Here is a 21443-nt window from a genome sequence, read left to right as displayed (position 1 = left end):
TCCAGAATCGCTCCCCCCGCGCTGGCGGCGCCGCCACGCCCCCGCCCCGGCTCGCGCGCTCTACGCCATCGGCGCGGGCCGCGTTCGGGAATAGGGCGGGCGGCGTAGAGCGGCGGTGGCGGGCGCTCGGCCTTACGCGAACGGCGTAAGGGGCCGGGCCGGCCGCGCGCACGTGGCGCCGCTGTGACAGCGGCTCCGCGGGGACGGCAGCGCCCGCCCTGCGCCGCGAGGGGGCGCTGCGGCAGCGGCGGGGCCGGTCCCGGGGACACCGCGGGGCCGGTCCCGGTGACACCCCCGGGCCGTGTCCGTCCCCGGGGACACCGCGGGGCCGTGTCCATCCCCCGTGACACCGCGGGGCCGTGTCCATCCCCGGTGACACCACGGGGCCGTGTCCAACCCCCGGTGACACCGCGGGGCCGGTCCCGCTCCCGGGGACACCGCGGGGCCGTGACCAACCCCCGGGGACACCGCGGGGCCGTGTCCATCCCCGGTGACACCACGGGGCCGTGTCCAACCCCCGGTGACACCGCGGGGCCGTGTCCATCCCCCGTGACACCGCGGGGCCGTGTCCATCCCCGGTGACACCACGGGGCTGTGTCCATCCCCGGGGACACCGCGGGGCCGGTCCCGGTGACACCGCGGGGCCGTGTCCATCCCCGGGGACACCGCGGGGCCGTGTCCATCCCCCGGTGACATTCCCTGTGTGTTCATCCCCCCGCCCCGACACTGCACGTCACTGTCCATTCCCCCTCCGGTGACACCCGGCTGGGTGTCCATTGCCCTGGGTGACACGCCAGCTCAGTGTCCGTGTGCCCGCTCCCTCCGCGGGTGACACCGCGGGCCCGTTACCGATCACGGTCACCGGCTGCCCAGCGACACTTGGCGGCGGGCGGCGGGCACTGCGCCACTCGCCCCGCCTCGGTGCTGCCGCCATCCCCGCCCCCGGTCCCCACAGGGGACAGCGCAGGTGACAGCGCAGGGTGAGGGACACGGGCTGGCACAGCTGAATTTTCCATCTGCAGAACAGCCCAGCCCAGCCCAGCCCGGCTGCATCGCCCCGAGCAGACGGGAAATGCTCCTGCGTTCCTCCAGGAGTCACTTCCACACCCCCAAACTCAGAGTTCCTTCAGCAGAACCTGCGTTTAGTCACTCCCAAAGTGCTGTCCCTGATGCCAAAGCTCTGAGTCACACTGTGAGCTCTGTTTGTGTGCTTCAGACAGACACAGGCATGAACCCAGTGGCATTTTCACCTCTTTTATTATACACAAAACATGAGCACGAAGTTCTACTGCGGGGGCTGACCACGTCCACGGCCGAATCCGCCTCTCTGCAACAGCAAAAGGAGAGTGTTAGAAATCATTGTGTCAAGCAATGACAAACATCATCACAGCTCTGATGGCACAGGTCAGCCAGGAGAATGCCACCAACATTGACACATTCCAGCCAGCTCTGTGGATCACACCTGAAATACTTTCATTTTTGAAGTATAAAACCATGGATCTCCATAGAGCTCAGCCTGCTCTCAAACTTGTCACTGGCCTCTGTCCCACCACATCCTTTCCCCACAGTGAGCAAGCTGCATGGGAAGGGTGACAGTTTCCAGCCCCTCTGACACCCTCAGAATCCCACAGGTAGGACCTTCCAGCTTCTCCCACCAAAACCTTCAAAAAAGGAAGCAAAGTTCAAATGCAAACACTCACAAACTGGAATTCTGTGGCTGCTCCAGCACCGGCCTCAGCCTTCTTGTCAGCACCAGCTGCAGAAAGAGAAGCAGTCAGTGCCCACAGAACCCCCTGCCTGGGAGCAAAGTTTTAACCATCCCACACAACTAAAACTGGGGCTAAACACAGCAAAGCAACAGCTGTAAATGAGCATGTTTGAGAATTACTGAGCCAACCCCACAGCTCAGCTGGACAAAACTCCAGCACACCTCCCATCCACGCTCACATACAGACCCTAAGCTAAGCCAGGAGTCTCATCTTCCCCTTTTCTCCTTGAGAGGAGCCCCAGAGCTGGACAGTTGTCCCCAGAGGGCAGGGGGCACAGGGGGCACACTCACGTGGCACGGCGCTGCGGCGGTACGTGTCCCGGTCAGCCTCGCCCCGCGTCAGCCGCGCCGGGCGCTCGCCCTCCAGACCTGCAACACACAGCAGAGCCTCAAACGCTGCTCAGCCAGGGCACAAACACAAAGCTCCTGCACCCCAGGGTGCAGAACAGCACCGGGTCTGCCAGCAGTGCTGCACCTGGGGCAGCTCGGGAGAATAAACCTAAGGAAAACAGTGATTTAGTAAGGGAAACTTCACTTTAAGGGTGAAATCTGCTCAGCTTGAGGCAGGGTGGAAGTTAAATAATGCGAGAAGTGGGTTTATAGCATCATCCCAACAGTCTTCTGGTCATCAAACCAGTGCTTTGTTGATGAAAATCCCAGAAATACTGGGAGTCTGCCACGGCAGACAGGTTGGTGCACAGCTGATCCCAAACTGCAGAACAGAATCTGACCCCAGCCTGAACCAGCCACACTGTCAGTACCCCAAATCCCCAACAGAGCACGTTCATGTCAGTAAAAGCAGATTATCTGTAGAATGTCAGATTAATAGCAGACAAAACTGCTGCAGGAACACCCAGCCGTGCTGGAACAGCACCTCTCAGGGACTGGGCTGTGTGCCTGGAGCCCAGGCTGGGCAGAGCCCACCCAGGCAGGACCCACTGAGGGGCAGCTGTGCCTGGCACACCCCAGCATCCTCCTGAACATCCACATACATTGGTTTGGCCATAAAAAACCCAGTTCTTGTAATAATTATTTTACTACACCACCTCTGTGGCTCTCAGACTGCTGCTGCCTCAAGCAGGGCATCCACAGTAAAACAAGAGCACCAAGTGCAGAATTTCCAAGTATCCCTACCCAGAGGGGGCTGAGAACCAGGACAATCCTGTGACACCACACACAGCTCCTCCTGCACAAACCCCAGCCAGAAGCTGCCACTCCTCCCTCCTTCCCAGCAGGGATGCAGCTCCTTTAAGCTCACTGGATAAATGCAGCATCTAAAGAACAAATCTTGGAACATCCAAGCAACTCAGAGATCAAAGAAAGCAGCGTATTCCCAGTTTCTCTGCAATTCCTTCCTTTGAACCAGGTGATGCTCCCGTTTTGTTCGGCTCAGACACAAATTGCAGCAGCTGGGGGTGAACTCCCAGCACCCCTTGGCCCCCAGAGTGGCTCAGAAGCACAAAAGCACAACCCATGTGATCCCCCAGGGCAGAGTCTGGCTGCACCCCCTGCACTTGGGGTGTGAAAAGCCACCAAGGGAAAATCAGAGCTGCAAGCCCCACACACAGAATCCCAGAGCAGCTGGGGCTGATCTGGAGATCACCCTCTTCAACCCCTCTCAAGGCAGGGTCACTCAGAGCAGTGACACAAGAACGTGTCCAGGTGGGTCTGGACACAGAGAGGGAGACCCCCACACCAGTGGGAAGCTCTTCCTCATGCTGAGGTGGAACTTGCTGTATTTTAGTTTCTGGCCGCTGCTCCTTGTCCTGTCACTGGGCACCACTGAAGGCAGTCTGGCAGCATCCTCTGGCACATCCCCTGGGCATATCCGTGGGGATTTGTCTCCTCTCCTCCAGACTAACCAGGCCCAGCTCAGTCTCTCCTCACAGAGGTGCTCCAAACCCCTCAGCATTTTTGTGGGCTCTGCTGCTTCTCCACCACGAGTTTGCTGTTCACCTTTAACAGGGAGCCTGTTGTACTCCTGTGGGAAATGGCTTTTTCCCCACCAGAGACCCCTGTAGCTGTAACCATGTTAGTTTAACCCTTCCATCCTTTCTTGACCTAATTGGCTGAGAGCCAATTATATTTTCATGAGCAGGAGTCTGGACAAGGCTCTGTTCTCCCTTGTTCTCCCTTTTTCTCCCCTGGAAACCTTTAAGAATAAAAGTCCAGGACTACATTGGGGGTCAGAGCTTCTTTTGGAATCTTTTACCTTGCCCCTGAAATATTCCCCCAAAGCCTTCTCAGATCTGGGCTGGTCTAGCAACTCCAGGGGGCTGTGGGGGTAAATATTTCAGGAGCACCTTCAGTGTCCCTGGGGAAGGCACAGTGGGACACCCACCACAGGCCACAGGAGATCCCCAGGTGGGCTCCAACATCTCCTGCACATCCCCAGCAATCCCAGTCCCTGGGGAAGGCCAATCCCTGGGGTGGGACACAAACCCCGACCACATTTCCTTGCTCTGCTCACAATTTTACACCCAATCCCCGCAGATCTGGCACTGTCCTGGCTGCCCAGTCCCCTGTGCCCACCCCTGGCTGCCCAGCTGAAACAGAGTAAAAATGTAACAGAGTAGAAATCCATTTAGATTTAAGTGAAATGTACTGCTTTGAGTAAAATATGCTGTTTAGTCTAGTAACAGCAACACTAAGAAAACTACCCCAGCTAAAGAAAAAAAAAAGACAAATTTCCACACTAAAAAGATAAAAAATAAGAAAGACTCCTCAGACCTTGAAACAAGCAAAGTAATCCAAGAGTTCTTTCTATACTTTCTAAGAAAAACTAAATACGAGTGTAACTAGCTAGAAATGTAACATGAAATCAACAAAATGAATATGCATAACCTATTTATATATAAAACTATGAATATGCATAAACCTATTGTAAAATCATATGCCTATAGAAATGAATGAGAGCAATAAAAAACAACGAGAAGTTATCAAAAGCAAGCAATAAATGTCCATTAAAGAACAGTAAGTCCCCAGGTGCGTCCAGCACTATAAATAAACATTAAAATGATGGAGTTTGAATTTTCCACCCCGTTTCCCAGCCCCAGCTGACCTTTGGGCCGGGGTCTGCCGGTCTCGGGGCGGCTGCGGCGCAGCGTGGCCGGGACGATTTCGGGGGGCAGGTGGAGGTAATCCCGCAGGTACTGGATGCCCTCGTTGGTCAGGTACCAGTAGAAGTGTCTCCAAGCAAACTGCTCCTTCACGTAGCCTCGGGACTTGAGGGACTGCGGGGAGAGCTCCCAGTTACTCCCAGTTACTCCCAGTTCCAGCCTCTCCCAGCTCCTCAGCAGGGAACGGGGACAGGGGACAGAGTGAAAATTTAATAAGGTAAAAATCTATTTAGATCTCAATAAAATGTGCCACTTTGAGCTTGCTAAATATGCTAAATAAATAACTACTAACACACTTTTCCACATAAAAGATAAAAGGAAGACTCTTAAGACCTTAAAACAGACAGGGCAGAGTGACCCAAAAGTTTTTGTTAGAAAGTATAGAAAAAACTAAGTATAAGTGTAACTAACTGTAAGTATCAGGTGAAATCAACAGAATGAATATGCATTAAGCTATTGTGAAATTCTACGCATTGAGAAATTAGTAAAGGTAATAAAAAAAATAAAATCAAGAGTTCTCAAGAGGTATGCACTATGTCCATTAAAGGACAATGAGTCCTGACATGCTAAACATACCCATTAGCTAGAAATCTTTATTGGAATGACGAAGTTTGATTTTTCATTCACATTAGAATGATGAAGTTTGATTTTTCATTCACATTAGAATGATGAAGTTTAATTTTTCAGCCACATTTCAGCAGCAGCAGAGCCCCCCACCTGCATGGCTTTCATCACGTGCAGGTTGGGCACGTTCTTGTCCACCAGCTCGGGGTGCTTGGCCATGTGCACGTCCTTCTTGGCCACCATCACGCCCTCCTTGAACAGCAGCTCGTAGATGGCGATCCGGTTCTTCTTGGGCATCAACATCTGCAGGGGCACACAAAACGGGCTCGGGACCGGGAACCGTGCTGGGACGCTCTTCCCGGGAGGGAAAACCGGGCAATCCCAGCGTTTCCTCCGTAAATTATCCCGCGCACCCCCGCCCGCTGTCGGGCATACCGGGCAAGGTGAGGCAGGCTCGGGGAGAGCCCGGCCTGGCCCCGCCGTTAAGTCCAACTGAACCCGGGAACCGGAACCGACCCCGGCAGCGCCCCCAGCACGGGAAATCAGCTACGGCCGGTGCTCCCGGACCCACCGGGCCGGGGCTGTCCGTGCTCGGGCACAACCGAACCCCCGCCGCCCCGGTGTCAGCGCCGGACACCCAATCCCACCCCGCAGCCCGGCGCCGCCGGTCCCTTTCCCCCCGCACAGCCAGGGCGTGGAGCCCCGATGGCGGAGTTGCGGCGGGGGGTGCCAAGCCCTCGGGATGGCGGCGATACGCGGCTGATGGCCCGAGCGCGGCCTCACCGTGGCGGCGGCGGCGGCGGGGCCCGGCCGGAAAGGACTGCGCGTGCGCCGGACCGCCGCTTCCGCCGCGCCAAGGACCCCCGCGGCGGCGGGACGGGGTGCCCGCGGTGCTGCCTGCGCGGAGAGCAGGCCCCCTCCTGCCCGCGGAACGGGCTGCCCGTCGCGGTGCCTGAGGGGAGCGGCGGGTGACCCGCTGCCCCCCCCACACTGTGTCACCCCCACCCGTGTCAGCCCCCGACGTCCCCACCCGTGCCAGCCCCGGCTGTGCCATCCGCCACGTCCCCATTCCCGGCCGTGCCACCCATCCCCGGCCGTGCCATCCCCACTCGTGTCACCCCCCACGTCCCCACTTGTGTCGTCCCCAGCCGTGTCACTCTGGCCATGTCACCACCGGCCGTGCCATCCCCACCCGTGTCACCCCCGGCCGTGCCATCCCCCACGTCCCCACCCGTGTCACCTCCACCCGTGCCACCCAAAGTTGTGTCACCCCCACCCGTGTCACCCCCACCCGTGCCACCCAAAGTTGTGTCACCCCCACCCGTGTCACCCCCACCCGTGCCACCCAAAGCCGTGTCACCCCTGGCCGTGCCATCCCCGGCCGTGCCATCCCCACCCGTGTAACCCCCACGTCCCCACCTGTGTCGTCCCCATCCGTGTCACTCTGGCCGTGCCATCCCCGGCCGTGTCACCCCCACCCGTGCCACCCAAAGCTGTGCCACCACCCGGGGGGTGTGACAGGAGCCGTGTCCCCCCCGTGTCCCCCCCGTGTCCCCCCGGTGTCCCCGGGGCCGTCCCGCTCCGTTTGGGGCTCCGGCGGGAGCGGACACGTCCTGAACCCCGCGGGCACTCGGAGCACCGGAGCGGGGCCGGGGGATAACGGGAGGGACCCCCGGTGCCCCGGGGCTTATCGCCATCCCCTGGGCCGAGGAGCCGCCGCGGCGGGCCGGGGATTGGTCGGCTAAAAATGCCGCCCTAATCTCCGACTGATCTTTCCCCCCTCCCTCCGCCCCATCTGCCGCCACCCGCCCGCGATGCGCAGCGCCGCTCCCGGGAGAGGCTCCGCCGCTGTCCCCGCGGCCCCGAGGTACGGCCGGCGGGGCGGGCGGGGGGCGCGGGGGGCACAGAGGGATGCTGGGCACCGGGGCGATGTGACAGCGCTGTCCCCGCCGCTGTTTGAACCGTGCCCGAGCCGTTCTAAGCGATCCCCGACTCGTGCCGGGCCGTGCCGGCGGGGAACGGGAGGGATGGAGGGATGCGCCGCGCTCCTGGAGCTGCCCGGTGCCGTCCCGGGGCTTTGCTGGGTGTCACCCCCTCCTTTCTTCCTTCGGGACGGAGGTGGGGCGAAGCTCCCGCAGGGTGACCCCCAGGATGCTGCGACACCCGCGGAGCCGGAGCTGTCCCCGCTGGTTCGGACACGCTGCGCTGTCACTGTCACTGTCGCTGTCGCTGTCGCTGCTGCAGCAGATCACAGCTCCTGCACCTCCCGCCTTGGAAATGGCAAAGCAAGTGCTTTGCTAAACGGATTAGAGCTCTCCCGGCAGCCTCCCCGCATCCCTCGGCCCCCGCGTCCCTTCCCCGCACAAACCCCATCCCTAAGCCAAAGGCCGCGGCCGCAGCACGGCAAAATCAGCCTCTGCTGCTGCCAGGGGACACTGCCACCCTGAGGGTCCTGCCAGCTGCTGGGGTTTGGTGTTCCCTTTGCAGGAGCACAGAGAAAATCGAGAATTCAGACACCCTGAGGGTCCTGCCAGCTGCTGGGGTTTTGTGTTCCCTTTGCAGGAGCACAGAGAAAATCGAGAATTCAGACACCCTGAGGGTCCTGCCAGCTGCTGGGGTTTTGTGTTCCCTTTGCAGGAGCACGGAGAAAATCGAGAATTCAGCCAGCAGCGGCTCGGTGCTGGAGGTGCTGCCCTGCCCCGGAGTCTGCACTGATCTGTGCCCCCCTGGCCGCTTTCTCTCCTCTCCCTCCTCTCCCGGGGCCGGAGGGGCTGTGGCAGGACCGGGATTGAACCGGGAAAGGATTGAGGGAAGAGAGCCCAGCACAGGCAGGGACCGACAGTGACGTGCACAGGGCAGGGACACGCAGGAAGGGACATCAGCAAAGCGTGTCACCACCAAGCAGGGCCTGGGCTGGGCTCTTTGTGGGATCCCCTGGCTGGGAATGGCCTGTCCCCAACCGTGCCAGTCCCTGCCAGGGCACGGCGATGGCACAGGGATGGCACAGGGATGGCACAGGGACAGAGCCAGGCTGCACCAGCACAACGCGTGGCATGGCTCTGCCCGGGGACAGACTTTGTCCTGGGGATGCCAGCCTGGGTGGCATTTGTGCAACACCTTGAAGGCAAACTCTGGAGCTGCCGAGCTCCTGTGGATGGTGCTGGAGGAGGAGAAGCCGCCTCTGGGCCAGCAGCGGGCAGGGGCCGTGTCCAGCAGGGCTGTGTCCGTGGGTGGAATGTGTGGGCTCCTCGGGCAGCTGCCCACAGCCTGCTTCCCTGGAAAAATGGAGCCTTTATATCCCTGCCCCAGCCCCTTCCCCGGCAGGGCTCGGAGGATGCCCCGGCCGGTCCCAGGCGGACAAGAAGGGAATTGTTTCGGTGGGATTTGGGGTTCTGGGAGCACCTGCCCCGCGCTGGGCCCTCCACAATGGCTGCCTGTCTGCCGCAGAGCCGGCAATTATCCTCCGTGGCTAATTAGAGATGCAAAGTAGCTCTTGTATTCCTGGGACCGGCGGCACATCCGCAGCGGGGATGCAGGCCGGGCATGGGGCGATGCAGGCCGGGCATGGGGCGATGCAGGCTGGGCATGGGGCGATGCAGGCCGGGCATGGGGCAGTGCAGGCCGGGCATGGGGCGATGCAGGCTGGGCATGGGGCGATGCAGGCCGGGCATGGGGCAATGCAGGCCGGGCATGGGGCGATGCAGGCCGGGCATGGGGCAATGCAGGCCGGGCATGGGGCGATGCAGGCCGGGCATGGGGCGAGCGTGGGGCGCTGACCCCATCCGGCCCCCCGAGCCCCACTGCCCTGGGAGGAAGCACTGTGGGGCAGGAATGGGCTCGGGATCCTGGATTTAGGGAACACATTTCCCTTCCTTGCTGGCTGGGCTCAAACCCCCCCGGTTCGTGCGAGGGCAGCGCTCCTGCCTGGCTGATGGGCAGGCGGCTGATTGCTGGTGGCATCTCTTCATTCCTGCCTGCTCTGGCTGCAGCAGCCGCCGGGATCACGGTGTGGGCTCATGTGCTGCGTTTGTGCTCACGGAGCTGTAATTCCAGAGCAGCAAGTGGCCCCATAAATCAGAGCTTATTTCCTGCCAATACCGTCTGCTGCTTCCCACAAGGAAACTCATTTACAGGAGGAGAAGTGACTTACCACTGAAAACAGTAAACGGTGGGATGGTGAGAGCCGGGGAAGAGTTTGTCGTGACCGAGTTTTTGGTGAAGGAGCTGAGGAGGCAGAGCTCCCACCCGCTCCCTGCATGGAGCAGCCCAAGCTGCAGGGAATGAGACCTGAGCTGGTGCCACCTGCGCAGAGCACAAAGCTGGTGGCGATGGCTCTTTGCACTGGGGAACCCCCCGAGTCACTGAGGTCCCCCATCGCCATCCTGGAGAGCGTTTGTCACCTGCTGATGCCGAGGACATTTCCCCTCTGCAGCAGGGATGCTGCCAGGGCAGATGGCACCTGGGACATCCCGCTGGTGACCCCGTGCCAACTCACTGCTTGGAAAGACCATGACCAGATATTCAGCACCTCCTGAAGGCCAGCAGGCCAAGATCCCCCACTCCTGAAGGAACCAGCGTCCATCCCACTCCTCTTTGGGGTGAAACCCTCGTGGGGCCGTTCTGCCTGGCCCTGCTGGGGGTGGCTCGGGTGGCACGGAGCTGCTGCAGGGCCCCACCGAGCTTCATTAGGCACTCGAAGGCGCTTGGTAGGGGAAAGCTGAGCCGGCCTCGGAGCCGGCAGAGCCCCCCGGGACCGGGTCGCATTCTCCGGGCAATCCGATCCCGGCGGCGGCGGCCCCGCAGCCTCATTACTGCGGCTTCTGCGGCGGCTTCGGTTACTCGCCTGGACGCTCTCGTCTCCTGCTGCCTTTTAATTCCCCTGACATCCCCCGCGAGCGGGGGGATGCGGGCGCAGTGTCGGGGAGCCTGTCATCACCCCCACCCGCATCCTGCCTGCTTCCCGACGGCTTCCAGCCCCCTCTGCCCCCGGGACTCCCATCCCCGAGCCCGGGTATGAGCCCCGGGGCTTGGGAGGAGGCAGATGGGCAGATGGCAGTGAGGGGGAGCTGCCCTGCTCCCCTCCAAGAAGCCTTGGGGGCTGAGCCCCCTCACCCCCTTCCCCAACCCTGCCGGGGGGGGAAAAGACTGTTCCTGATTCTCTTGCCAGCCTGTTCCCAGCTGGCACATTTGGCAAGGAGGCGGCACCGGCTGCCTCTCCGAAGGCGTTTTGGGGTGTTTGTTCCTGCAAAAGCTGTGGCTCAGCCCCAAAACCCCCCTGCAACCGCGGGGGTGACAGAGAGGCCAGGGTAGCTCTGTCCCGTCCCGTGCAGGAGGGACAACGACCCCCGGCGTGGCAGGACCAGGAGCCCGGAGGGGTCCCCAAAGATCCCCCCGCCTCATGGCCCGGGGGGAACGAGTCCGATTAGGTCCTAACGGAGCCCGGGGCTCGACCCCACCACTGCGTGGCCGTGGCACCCACCCCTACCGGGCTGTGCCCCCGCCGTGGGGAGGCCCCGGTGGGTGCCCTGGGTGAGGCTGTGGGGCCGGTGGGTCCTGCGGGGACTGACGGCGGTGCGGAAGGCGGACGCGGGGATGGGGGGGTCCATTCTCCCTCTCCCCCCCCCCCGGATGATTTTTCGCAGCAGCGGCTCCATCCCGGTTGCCACGGCAACGGGCGGCTCGGGCAGGCGCGTCCCCGCGGCCGTGCGCGCCGCCGCTGCCCGGCGGGAGCGGAGCGAGCGGAGCGGAGCGAGCGGAGCCCCGGCCCCGGCCCCGGGCCCCCCCGGCCCCCGGCAGGTGAGCGCGGCCCCCGCGGGGACAACCGGGTCCGCTGCGGTGACGAGGTGAGGGATGCCCGGTGCCTTGCGGGGATGGGGTGCGGGATGCCCGGTGCCTTGCGGGGATGGGGGGACGGCAGGGGGGTTGCTGTGCAAGGACCGGGCAGTGGGGCATAGCTTTGTACCCCCCCGGCAGGATATGATGTCCCCTGATCCCTTCTGCAAGCCCCGGAGGGTGGGGGGTGTATGACCTTCACCCCCTCCGTGTGTCCAGTGGGGTGCTGGGGAGAGGGACGCCCCTTCTGCAATGCTGCCGCACTCACGGGCTTGTGCCTCAGTTTCCCCAGCTACAAATAATGGGGTGAATTGTGCTGTCCCTGTCATCGCTGTCCCCCTGCCCAAATAAACCTCTGACCCCATCACTGAACCCCCTCTTTTCAGCCGTGTCACCCCAGCTTCTCCCTTGCTGCCCCCCCCAAATCTCCCCACTTTTCTGGACCAAGTCTGCTTCCCCAGCACAGAGAGCTGCAGTTCCACTGTCCCTCTGCTCTCCTGCCCCCAGCAGCCCCATTTGCCTCCTGTGGCCCCCGGCTCCGGGTCCATCCCCGGGAGGCTCCGGGGACAGGGGACAGGACCCCCGTGGCAGCGTGTGGCGCTCTGCTTCCCCCTCCCCGGTGCAGAAGCGGGGGGATGGCACTGCCGTATCCTCCACCATCCCTGTTTGCCGCTTCTGCATTAATTGCAAGCCTGATCTTTGGATTTCTGCCTGAGCCCGGCTCCCGGGAGCGCAGGAATCCCCCTCGGTGCCGGAGCAGCCTTGTTTACCGCGGCAGGATGAGGCAGAGCTGCGGGGCTGGGCAGCCAGTGGAGCCCCCAGCCGAGGCTGAGCCCCGTCTCCCTTCCCCAGGCCTGAGCACAGGCACGGTGTTGGCAATCCTGCTGCTGCTGCCCCTCCAGGGATGCCCATCCTCATTCCCCATCCGCATTCCGGGCACATCCGCTGTCCCTGAGCCGGGCTGCAGCCTCCCCTGGAGAGACACTTGCGTTATCTGCAAATGCCAAGCTTCCCGAAATTTTTGCACAAGGCTCCTAAAATCCCTAGAAGATTAATGAGTGCCCTGAGCAGGGTGTTTTTGGGAGTGCAGGGGGAAGGGGAAGCTCTCTGCAGAGCCCACAGGAGCTGTGAAGCCGATCTCTGCCAGGGCTTGGAGCAAATGTGTCTCCCCTGGCTGCTGCAGCCTGGCAGCACCTGGCCCCCGGTGGCCTCGGTCTGTGCACAGGACACCAGGCTCTGGTCCTGCTCCTGGGTCACTGAACCTCCTCCCTGCTTTGGGGGACCCCACAAGCCCTGACCCCGCAGGTCCAGCAGGTCCCCAGGCCTCGGATCCCCCATCAATGCAGATGACCCTGATGGAAACAAGGAGGCTGTCACATTCCACCCGGGATTCCTTGGAAAAGTGGCTCCCAGAAGTTTCCCACCGTGCCCCCTCCGGGGTCCTGCTGCCCTTGCAGCTGCCTCATGCACTGCTGGGTCCTGGGCAGCCCCACGGTGCTGCTCTGGCTGCAATCCCATGGAGAATCACCCACCATTCTGGGTTTGGCTCTTTGCCCGAAGCTCCAGCCCTGCTCATGTTGCAGCCAAAGGGGTTTTGCCAGGGAATGCAGGAGGGACCCTACAAGAGCCTGTTCCCATGGAGAAGGGCCCAGGCTCCCCCCCTGCCTGGCCCTGGGCTTGGTTTGATGCCGAGGGGGCAGGATGGGTGCTGAGGCTGCTCAGCCCCGAGCCCCGGGCTCTGCTGCTGCGGAGCTGCCAGCGTGAATCAGCAGCACCCACTGAACCATTTCCTCACAGGGTCCCCCCGTGGGCTCTGGAGGGTGACACGCTTCAGCCACGACACAGCCAAAGCTCTCCACACTGCCTGGCTCCCTGAGCACTGACCTCACCAGCCCCAGCAGCATTTCCCAGCCCCACGGGACACACGGAGCAGCCCTGGGGTGGGAATCCCAGAGCCACTCAGCCTGGGAGGGTCAGACTGAGCAGCAAACCAGGCACAGCTCCTGCAGCTGCAAAGCTTCTTGTGATGCACATCAGTGTCACGGGTTTTCCCTGGGACCTGCCACCGTGCCTTGGCCACTTCACCCCCCATATGTGGCCACTTCATCCCCCATGCACAGCCACCTCGACCCCTGTGTGTGGCCACCTCAGTTCCTGTGTGTGGCCACCTCAACCCCTGTGTGTGGTCACCTTGACCCCTGTGTGTGGCCACCTCAATTCCTGTGTGTGGCCACCTCAATTCCCGTGTGTGGCCGCAGTGGGAGCAGCCCATGGGTGCTGGTACCCTCGGTGGGTGCAGCACAGCAGCCCCAGAACGTGGTGGGAGATCTGCTGCCAGGCTCCTCTGGACCTCCTGGGCTGAATCCATCTGTCTTTGCCACAAATGGTGTATCGTGGTGGCATTGGCTCTGTGCCCTGGAACGGGCCCTCAAGCAGCTCTGTGCTAAGGGACAGCAAATGACCTTTCCTGTGGCCAAAAGCCCGAGGCCCAGCTTGGATTGCCACAGCCCAGTGCAGCTCCCAGTGTGGATCCCCCTGCCCTGGGTGCTCCCAGCGAGGGTCACTCACCCACTGCCCTCCCAGCAATACCTGGCGTGGACCTCCTGCCTGGGGACAGCATGGGGACAGGCATGGGGACACCGTCTCGCTCTGTGCTCCTCTGCTTGCAGTGTCTCTGCCACCACCCTGCCTCAGCCAGGGGCTCCTGGCAGCAGAGGAACCTGCACCAGGGGCTCTGCAGCCTCTCCTGCCCCTGCCACCCACCAGGCTCAGCCAGTGTGCCCAGGGGCAGCAGTGTGACATCCCCATCCCCTGCTTTTGGGCTGCAGGAGAGATGCTGGCTCTGGGACAACAAACACCGGGGACAGGGGACAGCAGGACTGGGCTGTCCCACCTCACTGGGGACACGGCTCTGCCAGCCAGGGCTCTGCCAGGGGGGTGCAGGCAGTGCCCGCGCCGTGCCCGCCGTGTCAGCAGCACCAGCCTCTGCATTGCAGCAGCTCCTGTCTGCACAGGGCCACTGCCACGGCCCCCAGGGAGGGCAGAGACCCCCCTGCAGCAGCAGGAGCTGCCTGGAGGCTGAGGAGAGCCGTGCCCGTGCCCAGCACCAACGTGCTGCCAGGAGAGACGCACACGGGGCCGCTCCTGCAGGAGCAGCAGCCCAAGGGCACGTGGAGCAGGAGCAGGGACAAACTCCACTGTCACTCGATGCCAAACGCTCTGTGGCTTCTCCCTGGGAGTGAGGGGCCACAGCAGAGCCCCCTAGGCCAAGGGCACCCGAGTGGCAGCGCGTGGCTGGGGCTGGCAGCTCTCCACGCCGCAGCTCTGCAGGCGCCTGGCATCACCGCCGGCGCCCTGATGCGAGGTGATGGCAGGGCTGGGGGCTGGCAGGGGCTGGCAGGGGCTGGCAGGGGCTGGCAGGGGCTGGCAGGGGCCTGGCACGTGTGGCACAGGCGGCCTGGCACAGTGGGGGCACACACACGTGCGTGGGGGTGCGTGGCAGGAGAGTGGCGATGAGGAGGCAGCGTTAGCTGGGAAGTGATGCAGAGCCAAAAATAACCCCCAGGATGCGGCTCAGACCAGGTAGTGGCTTGGAGACAGAGCTGCTGGTGCCACCTTCACAGTGCCCCGTGGCACGAGAGGCTCGCTGGGGGCAGCAGGGGCTGGCACTGTGCCCGTGGGTCCTGGGGTACACCCAGCCATGGTCCCCATCCCAGCCCTGGCACGCTGGGGCTGTCACCCTGAGGGTGCCCTTGCCGTGCCAGCGCAGCCCCTGCAGCAAAACCCAGGGGCACAAGACGTGGGCACTGCACGGTGCCCGTGGCTTTCACGGGGGGACGATGCACGCAGCGCCTGTGGGGTCCCCTGGGGCTGTGCCACCACACCAGGTGGTGCTCTGTCACCACTGCAGGTGCGCCAGGGCAGCCTGCGGGTGCTGGGGTGGGGACAGAGGTGGCAGTGCTGTGGTGCCAGGCAGGAGCTGTGGTGGCACTGTGGGTGCCAAGGACAGTGGCAGTGCTGTGGGTGCCAGGAAGTGGCAGTGCTGGTGCTGTGGGTGCCAGGCAGTGGCAGTGACGGTGCCGTGGGTGCCAGGCACAGTGGTCCTGTGGGTGCCAAGGACAGTGGCCATGCTCTGGGTGCCAGGCAGTGGCGGTGGCAGTGCCATGGGTGCCAGGCGGTGGCGGTGGCGCTGCCATGGGTGCCAAGAACAGTGGCCCTGTGGGTGCCAAGGACAGTGGCCATGCTGTGGGTGCCAGGCAGTGGCAGCGATGGTGCCGTGGGTGCCAGGCAGTGGCAGTGACGGTGCCGTGGGTGCCAGGCACAGTGGTCCTGTGGGTGCTAGGAGGCGTGGTGGCCATGCTGTGGGTGCCAGGCAGTGGCAGTGACGCTGCCGTGGGTGCCAGGCAGTAGCAGTGTTGGTGCTGTGGGTGCCAGGCGGTGGCAGTGGCGCTGCCGTGGGTGCCAGGCAGGCGCGGGCGCTGCGTGCTGCCAGCTGCGGGGGGATGCTGCTGTGCCCCCTCCGTCTGCGTCTGGGCGGCTGAGCGAGGGACAGTCACGCGTTTATTTTTAACCGTCTGGGGAGGGTGGAGGGGATTGGTGCCTCCCTGGTTATATCACTAAATCCCTGACGGGCCCTGTTACTTCCAGCACAGCGAGCCCTGTGCTGCGCTCCAGTAACTGTTTCAGGTCCCTGTGCTCCTGGGGCCGTGCCCTGCCCCGGCCTGGGGGCACCTCAGGGCCAGCTGTGGGCACAGCTGGAGAGCGTGGGCACTCACCACGGACCCTGTGCCCCCAGCCCCCAGCCCTCTGCCCATTCCACCTCCCCAGGGAAGGGATGGTGTGTGAGGGTCACGGCCACGCCTCTCCCATGCCCTTTTGGGGACAGGGCAGGAGGACACTGGAGCTGTCCATGGCCACCTTGTCCCCATCCCCGTGGCAGATGCCATGCAGGATAGGCCCAGTGCTTTCTTGTGGAAACGCTGTCCAAATCCAGCTCGGGGTGGGGATGATGAGGAGGACACCTGGGAAACGGCCACCACAGCCCCTGCTCTGTGCTCTGTCCCTGTGCAGTGCCACCCCCGGCCACCGGCCCCCTCCCAGCTCTTGGCACAACAACAAAGGGTTGAGCCCTGCAGTGGGACCTCGTGGCGCTCTGGGGATGCCGTTTTTCCGCAGATCAGGATGGATTAGGGTGGGATATCAGCACCAGAATTTCTTGGGTGGTGCATCCCCTGACCCTGCCACGGCCCCTCGCCCAGCGGCTGCCAGTGCTGAGCCAGGCTGTGCCCAGTGAGCGCCCACTGTGCTGCTGCCCACGATTCCCTCCAGCACCGCTGGCTCCGGGGCTGTTTGGATGGCACCAAGTGGGTGGTGGGCACTGGAGGAGTCAGTAGGTGCAGAGCTGGAGCAGTCACTGTCCCCTGTACATGGATGCTTGTCCCACAGAGCTGTTGGCAGGAGGAATGGGGGTCCCCTGTGCCCCCCGTGACTCCCCTCTCCTGTCCCCTCAGTGCATGAGGCTGCTGTTCACCCAGCAAACCCCCAGCGCCTGCTCTGACGCCCGAGGCAGCGCCGGGAGCCATGTCGGGTTCCTACGACGAGTCGGCATCAGCCACTGAGGAAACAACCGACAGCTTCTGGGAGGTGAGTCCCGGCCACCCTGTCCTCCCACACACCCCCCACCACTGTCACCGCACCCCGGGGTGTCCCCTGGGCTGGGGGCTGCCCTCCCTCCTCTGCCTGAGAGCATCCCTGCTGTGCTGGCCCTGTGTCTGAGCCAAAGGGCTCATCTTGGCTGTCCCTGAGTGACAGAGAGGTTGGAGGGAGTTGGGTTTGAGGACCCAAAACTCCATCCCTGCACCCCCAAATTGCCTGGTGCTCCCCCTGTAGCCCCCCCAGGGGCTGAGGCAGGCGGGGTGGTCACAGCCCCCACACCTGCCTGTCCCCGTGCCCATCCCAGGTGGGCAACTACAAGCGCACGGTGAAGCGGATCGATGACGGGCACCGGCTCTGCAACGACCTCATGAACTGCGTGCACGAGCGGGCCAAGATCGAGAAGTCCTACGCCCAGCAGCTCACCGACTGGTCCAAGCGGTGGAGGCAGCTCATCGAGAAAGGTACCGTGGCTTTCCCCAGGGTTTCCCCAGGACACCTGGGTCCCCGTGTACAACCAACGGAGGGGGTAAGGGCAGTGGGGTGACCCCCAGCTGTCCCCTCGGCCCCCAGGTCCCCAGTATGGCAGCCTGGAGAAGGCGTGGGCCGCGATCATGACGGAGGCGGACAAGGTGAGCGAGCTGCACCAGGAGGTGAAGAACAGCCTCCTGAACGACGACTTCGAGAAGGTCAAGAACTGGCAGAAGGACGCCTACCACAAGCAGATCATGGGGGGCTTCAAGGAGGCCAAGGAAGCTGAGGATGGTTTCCGGAAAGCCCAGAAGCCCTGGGCCAAGAAGCTCAAGGAGGTGAGAGAAGCACAGAGTGCCCTGAGGCAACCCTGTGTGCCAAGTCCGGGCTGGGAGGGACACATGGCACGTCCCCACAGGCAGAGGGGTTGGCAGGGGTTTGTGACCACTGCCCTGATGTCGCTTCCCTGTCCTCCCCACAGCTGGAGACAGCCAAGAAGGCCTATCACCTGGCATGCAAGGAGGAGAAGCTGGCCATGACCCGCGAAGCCAACAGCAAGGCAGATCAGTCCAACACTCCTGAGCAGCAGAAGAAGCTCCAGGACAAAGTGGAAAAGTGCAAGCAAGACGTGCAAAAGGTGTGAAGCACTGCCCTGTGCCGTATGCATGGGGCAGTGGGCAAGGGAAACCAGTGGAGATGGCCACCACATCCCTTTCTCCACCATCAGTTCCCATTTTCCCATCCCTGTGCTCCTGGAGAAGGATAAGGACTTGCAGGCAGTGCTCAGGGGAGTGTGAGCTGGGCAGGAATTTACCCCACTAATGGGGGCTGATTCCACCCACTGAGGCTCCAGACTTAATTTGGGCTCCCCTGCTCTGGTGACCCCCAAACCAGACCTCTCAGCACCCAGAAACGGCCTCTGAGGTGCTCGAGGTACTAGCGGGGTCCCTCCTGTTTTTGCAGACTCAGGAGAAGTACGAGAAGGTGCTGGATGAGCTGAACAAGTGCACCCCGCAGTACATCGAGAGCATGGAGCAGGTCTTCGAGCAGTGCCAGCAGTTCGAGGAGAAGAGGCTCAACTTCCTCAAGGAAATGCTCCTGGACATCAAGAGACACCTGAACCTGGCCGAGAGCAGCAGGTAGGGGCAGCAAATTCTGCCAACACCATGGTCACCAAGAGGTACCAGAGCGGCAGGAGGCTGTGTGGGATCCTAGAGGAGGACACACAGCCTGTCCCTGTCCCCCCCTGACCCGCAGCCCCCCAACCCCGTCTCTGCCCGCAGCTACGCCAACGTGTACCGGGAGCTGGAGCAGACCATCCGCATGTCGGACGCGCAGGAGGACCTGCGGTGGTTCCGCAGCACCAGCGGCCCCGGCATGCCCATGAACTGGCCCCAGTTTGAGGTGAGGCCGGGCGCCTGGCGGGGTGCTGGCAGCTCTGCGGGCAGCCGGGCACTCAGGGCCGCTCTGTGCTTGCAGGAGTGGAACCCGGACCTGACACACACGATAACGAGGAAGGAGAAGCAGAAGAAGGGCGAGGGGGCGGCCCTGAGCAACGCCGGCAGCGCGGGCGACGCGGGGGCTCAGGCGGGCGAGCGCGGGAGGTGAGGCCCGGCGTGAAGGGGAGATGGTGAGAGGCACGGCCTTTGCCTCTGCAAGGATTTGGGGATGCGGGTGACCTCGGTGACAGCCACCCCTCCCTCTCATCCCCCTGGCAGCGTGAGCAGCCACGACCGCGGGCAGACCTACAGCGCCGAGTGGTCCGACGACGAGGGCAGCAACTCCTTCAACGCCAGCGAGGCCAACGGCGGCGCCAACCCCTTCGACGAGGAGTCGGCGGGGAAGGGCGTGAGGGTGCGGGCGCTGTACGACTACGACGGGCAGGAGCAGGATGAGCTCAGCTTCAAAGCAGGTACGGTCCCTTGCCACTGGCAGGTAGGATGGGGCTCCTCTGCTGGAGCTGTGGGTGTGAAATCCCTCAGGTATTTCTGAGTTGGCCCAGCCCTTCAAAGAGTTGAAGTGAAAGAAGGGAAGGCAGAAGCTGAGCCCAAATGCGGGAGGGACAGGAGCAGTGGGAAGGGACAGGGCACATGGGGGCTCATCAGTCACCCCTTGCCTTTCTATCCTACAAACTGGTGTGCCCAGGATGAGCTGCAAACCCCCAGCAGCTCCATCCCAGGGAGAAAAGGGAGGTGGGAGAATCTCCAGCCCCTGCAATGAGCTCTTCCCTTCCACCTTCCTCTTCAGGTGATGAACTAACCAAACTCGGTGAGGAAGACGAGCAGGGGTGGTGCAAAGGGCGCTTGGACAACGGGCAGCTGGGGCTGTACCCCGCCAACTACGTGGAGGCAATCTAAGTCTTGTGGTGTGCTCCTCGTCACCGTCAGCAGATAAATCCACCCTCCGTTGTCTCCATCTCTCCACCAGCCAACCAGCCATTCTGCCGTCTGGTCCTTCACTCCTCACCCTTAGAGATTCAGACATATTTTCCGACCAAGCTTTTATTTTTTTAAGAGTTGTCTCCGAAGAGTATTTTGCATAGTCGCTTTCTTCTAAGATAACGTGAAGCGAAAGATGACGTTGTCCGTTCGTCTACGTTAGTTGAATTTTTTTTTTTTTTTCTGAGCGAAAAGCCGATACCTCAAGATCTTAAATCCCAACCAGTGTGAGCTCCTGACTGGTTGGTTTTTAAAGATACTGAAATCATGAGCCGCCTTCTGATTGGCTGGAACTGTTCCGAAACGCACGGCGCCGAAGCTCCTGGGACCAACCAAATTCATCCCAGAAAACCAAGAGGGATTGGAGTCTGACTCCGTTGGTTATTTTTTTGATGTTTCCATGTTCTCCCCCGTTCATCCTCTTGAATGTCCCCTTCAGCCCCACGGCCATCCTTGAGATGCCCAGGTGAGGTGGGACCAGCCCGGCCATGGAGCTTGCTGGCATCTCCTCAGCTTCCTCCTCCTCCTCCTCCTCCCGGCTGGGCTGTCGGTGCACATGGAGCGGGCTGAGGCTCCCGAGCCCATGCCAGGTCTGTGCTGCAGGGAGCAGCATCGCCCTTCGGGTGGGCAGTACCCAACGCACACCAGACCCAGGTGAGGTGGCCCTAAAATCCAGCGGAGATTTTAGGAGAAAAATCCTAAAATCTGTCCACAGAAGGAGCCACCAGGGCCGGGTGCTGCTGGAAGCACCTTCATGCCCAGCCTGGGATAGCGAGGACTGCCTTGGGCACTGCTGGGGACGGTCCCCACCCTCCCCTTCCTGCAGGGAGGCAGGAGCAGAGCAGGGACGGGGGTTGAGCATCCTCCAGCCTTGCAGGAGCTGCAGCTGCAGGAGGATGGCTCAAGATGCAGCCCAGGCCGAAATCAAGGCAGGGGAATGGCCACGGAGCTCTACCCCTCCTCCCCTGGGCTCTGTCCTGGCCCCCAGCACGGCCACCCCACCCCACTCCTGCTGCGTTTGCCATCCCGAGCTCTTCCCTACAGATCACCTCTCATTTCTTTCCATACCATCACCCTTAGCAGCACCAATGCTTCCCGCACGCTCCTCCTGCTCCTATCCTGCCCCCTCCGTTGGTTCGTGAATTTTTTGGCCCCAGGGATCCAGTGTTCTCATGGATGCAGGGGAAGCACCGTGTGCTGGGCACGGCGGGCGGGAGCCATCCAGCCCCTGCCGGGTACCGGAAAAAAAAACACCCACAAAGTCAGAAAAGACCCAACCAACCACCTGTCTCAGCAATGCACCCCGGTTTTTGTACATTGATTGTGTAATTTAAGAAGTATATATATAATATATATATCTCTCGTGATTGTATTTCCGTGGATACAACAACAAAAAGCAGCAAGAGAAAATAACCGAGCTCTGTCAGCGTCCTTGGCTCTGGGGTCTCCTTTGCTGTGCGTCTGTCCCACCCTCAGGGGGGCGGCTGAGGTGGTCGTGGGCCCCCACGTAGCGACACCCCCACCCCAAGGTTTTGGGGTGCAGCAGGATGGGGGCTCGGATGCGTTGCTGGGGGACAAGGGGAGCAGCCACTGCCTTTG

At 62.1% G+C, this 21443-nt stretch overlaps 2 protein-coding genes across 6 annotated transcripts; one reads left to right on the top strand and one right to left on the bottom strand.

The window, feature by feature from the left end:
* Positions 1-1238: 1238 nt before the first annotated feature.
* On the bottom strand, positions 1239-6602 carry RPS10 (ribosomal protein S10). Of its 3 annotated transcripts, none has more exons than XM_072918723.1 (6): positions 6585-6602; positions 5605-5754; positions 4830-5001; positions 2060-2137; positions 1701-1756; positions 1239-1327 (listed from the first exon to the last, which is right to left on the bottom strand). In XM_072918723.1, the coding sequence occupies exons 2-6, from the start codon at positions 5752-5754 to the stop codon at positions 1286-1288; spliced, it is 498 nt and encodes a 165-aa protein (XP_072774824.1). In that variant the 5' UTR covers positions 6585-6602; the 3' UTR covers positions 1239-1285. The 3 variants fall into 3 exon arrangements, with proteins under 3 accessions (XP_072774824.1, XP_012426453.1, XP_030147703.1); XM_012570999.5 differs by lacking the exon at positions 6585-6602 and adding an exon at positions 6235-6368; XM_030291843.4 differs by lacking the exon at positions 6585-6602 and adding an exon at positions 6099-6118.
* A 584-nt stretch (positions 6603-7186) lies between these two features.
* Positions 7187-21275, top strand: PACSIN1 (protein kinase C and casein kinase substrate in neurons 1). Of its 3 annotated transcripts, none has more exons than XM_030292165.4 (10): positions 7187-7318; positions 16794-16926; positions 17243-17399; positions 17509-17744; positions 17888-18043; positions 18370-18545; positions 18690-18810; positions 18886-19010; positions 19125-19318; positions 19654-21275. In XM_030292165.4, exons 2-10 carry the CDS (start codon positions 16864-16866, stop codon positions 19761-19763), a joined length of 1338 nt encoding a protein of 445 aa, XP_030148025.3. In that variant the 5' UTR covers positions 7187-7318; positions 16794-16863; the 3' UTR covers positions 19764-21275. The 3 variants fall into 3 exon arrangements, with proteins under 3 accessions (XP_030148025.3, XP_030148026.3, XP_030148027.3); XM_030292166.4 differs by lacking the exon at positions 7187-7318 and adding an exon at positions 11107-11247; XM_030292167.4 differs by lacking the exon at positions 7187-7318 and adding an exon at positions 11155-11294.
* The last annotated feature ends 168 nt before the right edge of the window (positions 21276-21443 follow it).

This window comes from Taeniopygia guttata, chromosome 26, assembly GCF_048771995.1.
Source record: "Taeniopygia guttata chromosome 26, bTaeGut7.mat, whole genome shotgun sequence".
Lineage (NCBI taxonomy): Eukaryota > Metazoa > Chordata > Aves > Passeriformes > Estrildidae > Taeniopygia > Taeniopygia guttata.
The sequence above is the reverse complement of the archived record's forward strand: the minus strand, read 5'-3'. Positions and strand labels throughout refer to the sequence as shown.

What these genes read in the sequence shown, in the direction of transcription:
- RPS10 (XM_072918723.1), bottom strand. Translation starts at nt 5,754, where the DNA reads ATGTTGATGCCCAAGAAGAACCGGATCGCCATCTACGAGCTGCTGTTC. An exon ending in CCGCCGCAGCGCCGTGCCAC is followed by an intron (nt 1,757 to 2,059) that starts GTGAGTGTGCCC and finishes CTCTTTCTGCAG; the next exon opens with CTGGTGCTGACAAGAAGGCT. An exon ending in CAGCCACAGAATTCCAGTTT is followed by an intron (nt 1,328 to 1,700) that starts GTGAGTGTTTGC and finishes TTGCTGTTGCAG; the next exon opens with AGAGGCGGATTCGGCCGTGG.
- PACSIN1 (XM_030292165.4), top strand. Translation starts at nt 16,864, where the DNA reads ATGTCGGGTTCCTACGACGAGTCGGCATCAGCCACTGAGGAAACAACC. An exon ending in GAGGCAGCTCATCGAGAAAG is followed by an intron (nt 17,400 to 17,508) that starts GTACCGTGGCTT and finishes CTCGGCCCCCAG; the next exon opens with GTCCCCAGTATGGCAGCCTG. An exon ending in TGAGCTCAGCTTCAAAGCAG is followed by an intron (nt 19,319 to 19,653) that starts GTACGGTCCCTT and finishes CTTCCTCTTCAG; the next exon opens with GTGATGAACTAACCAAACTC.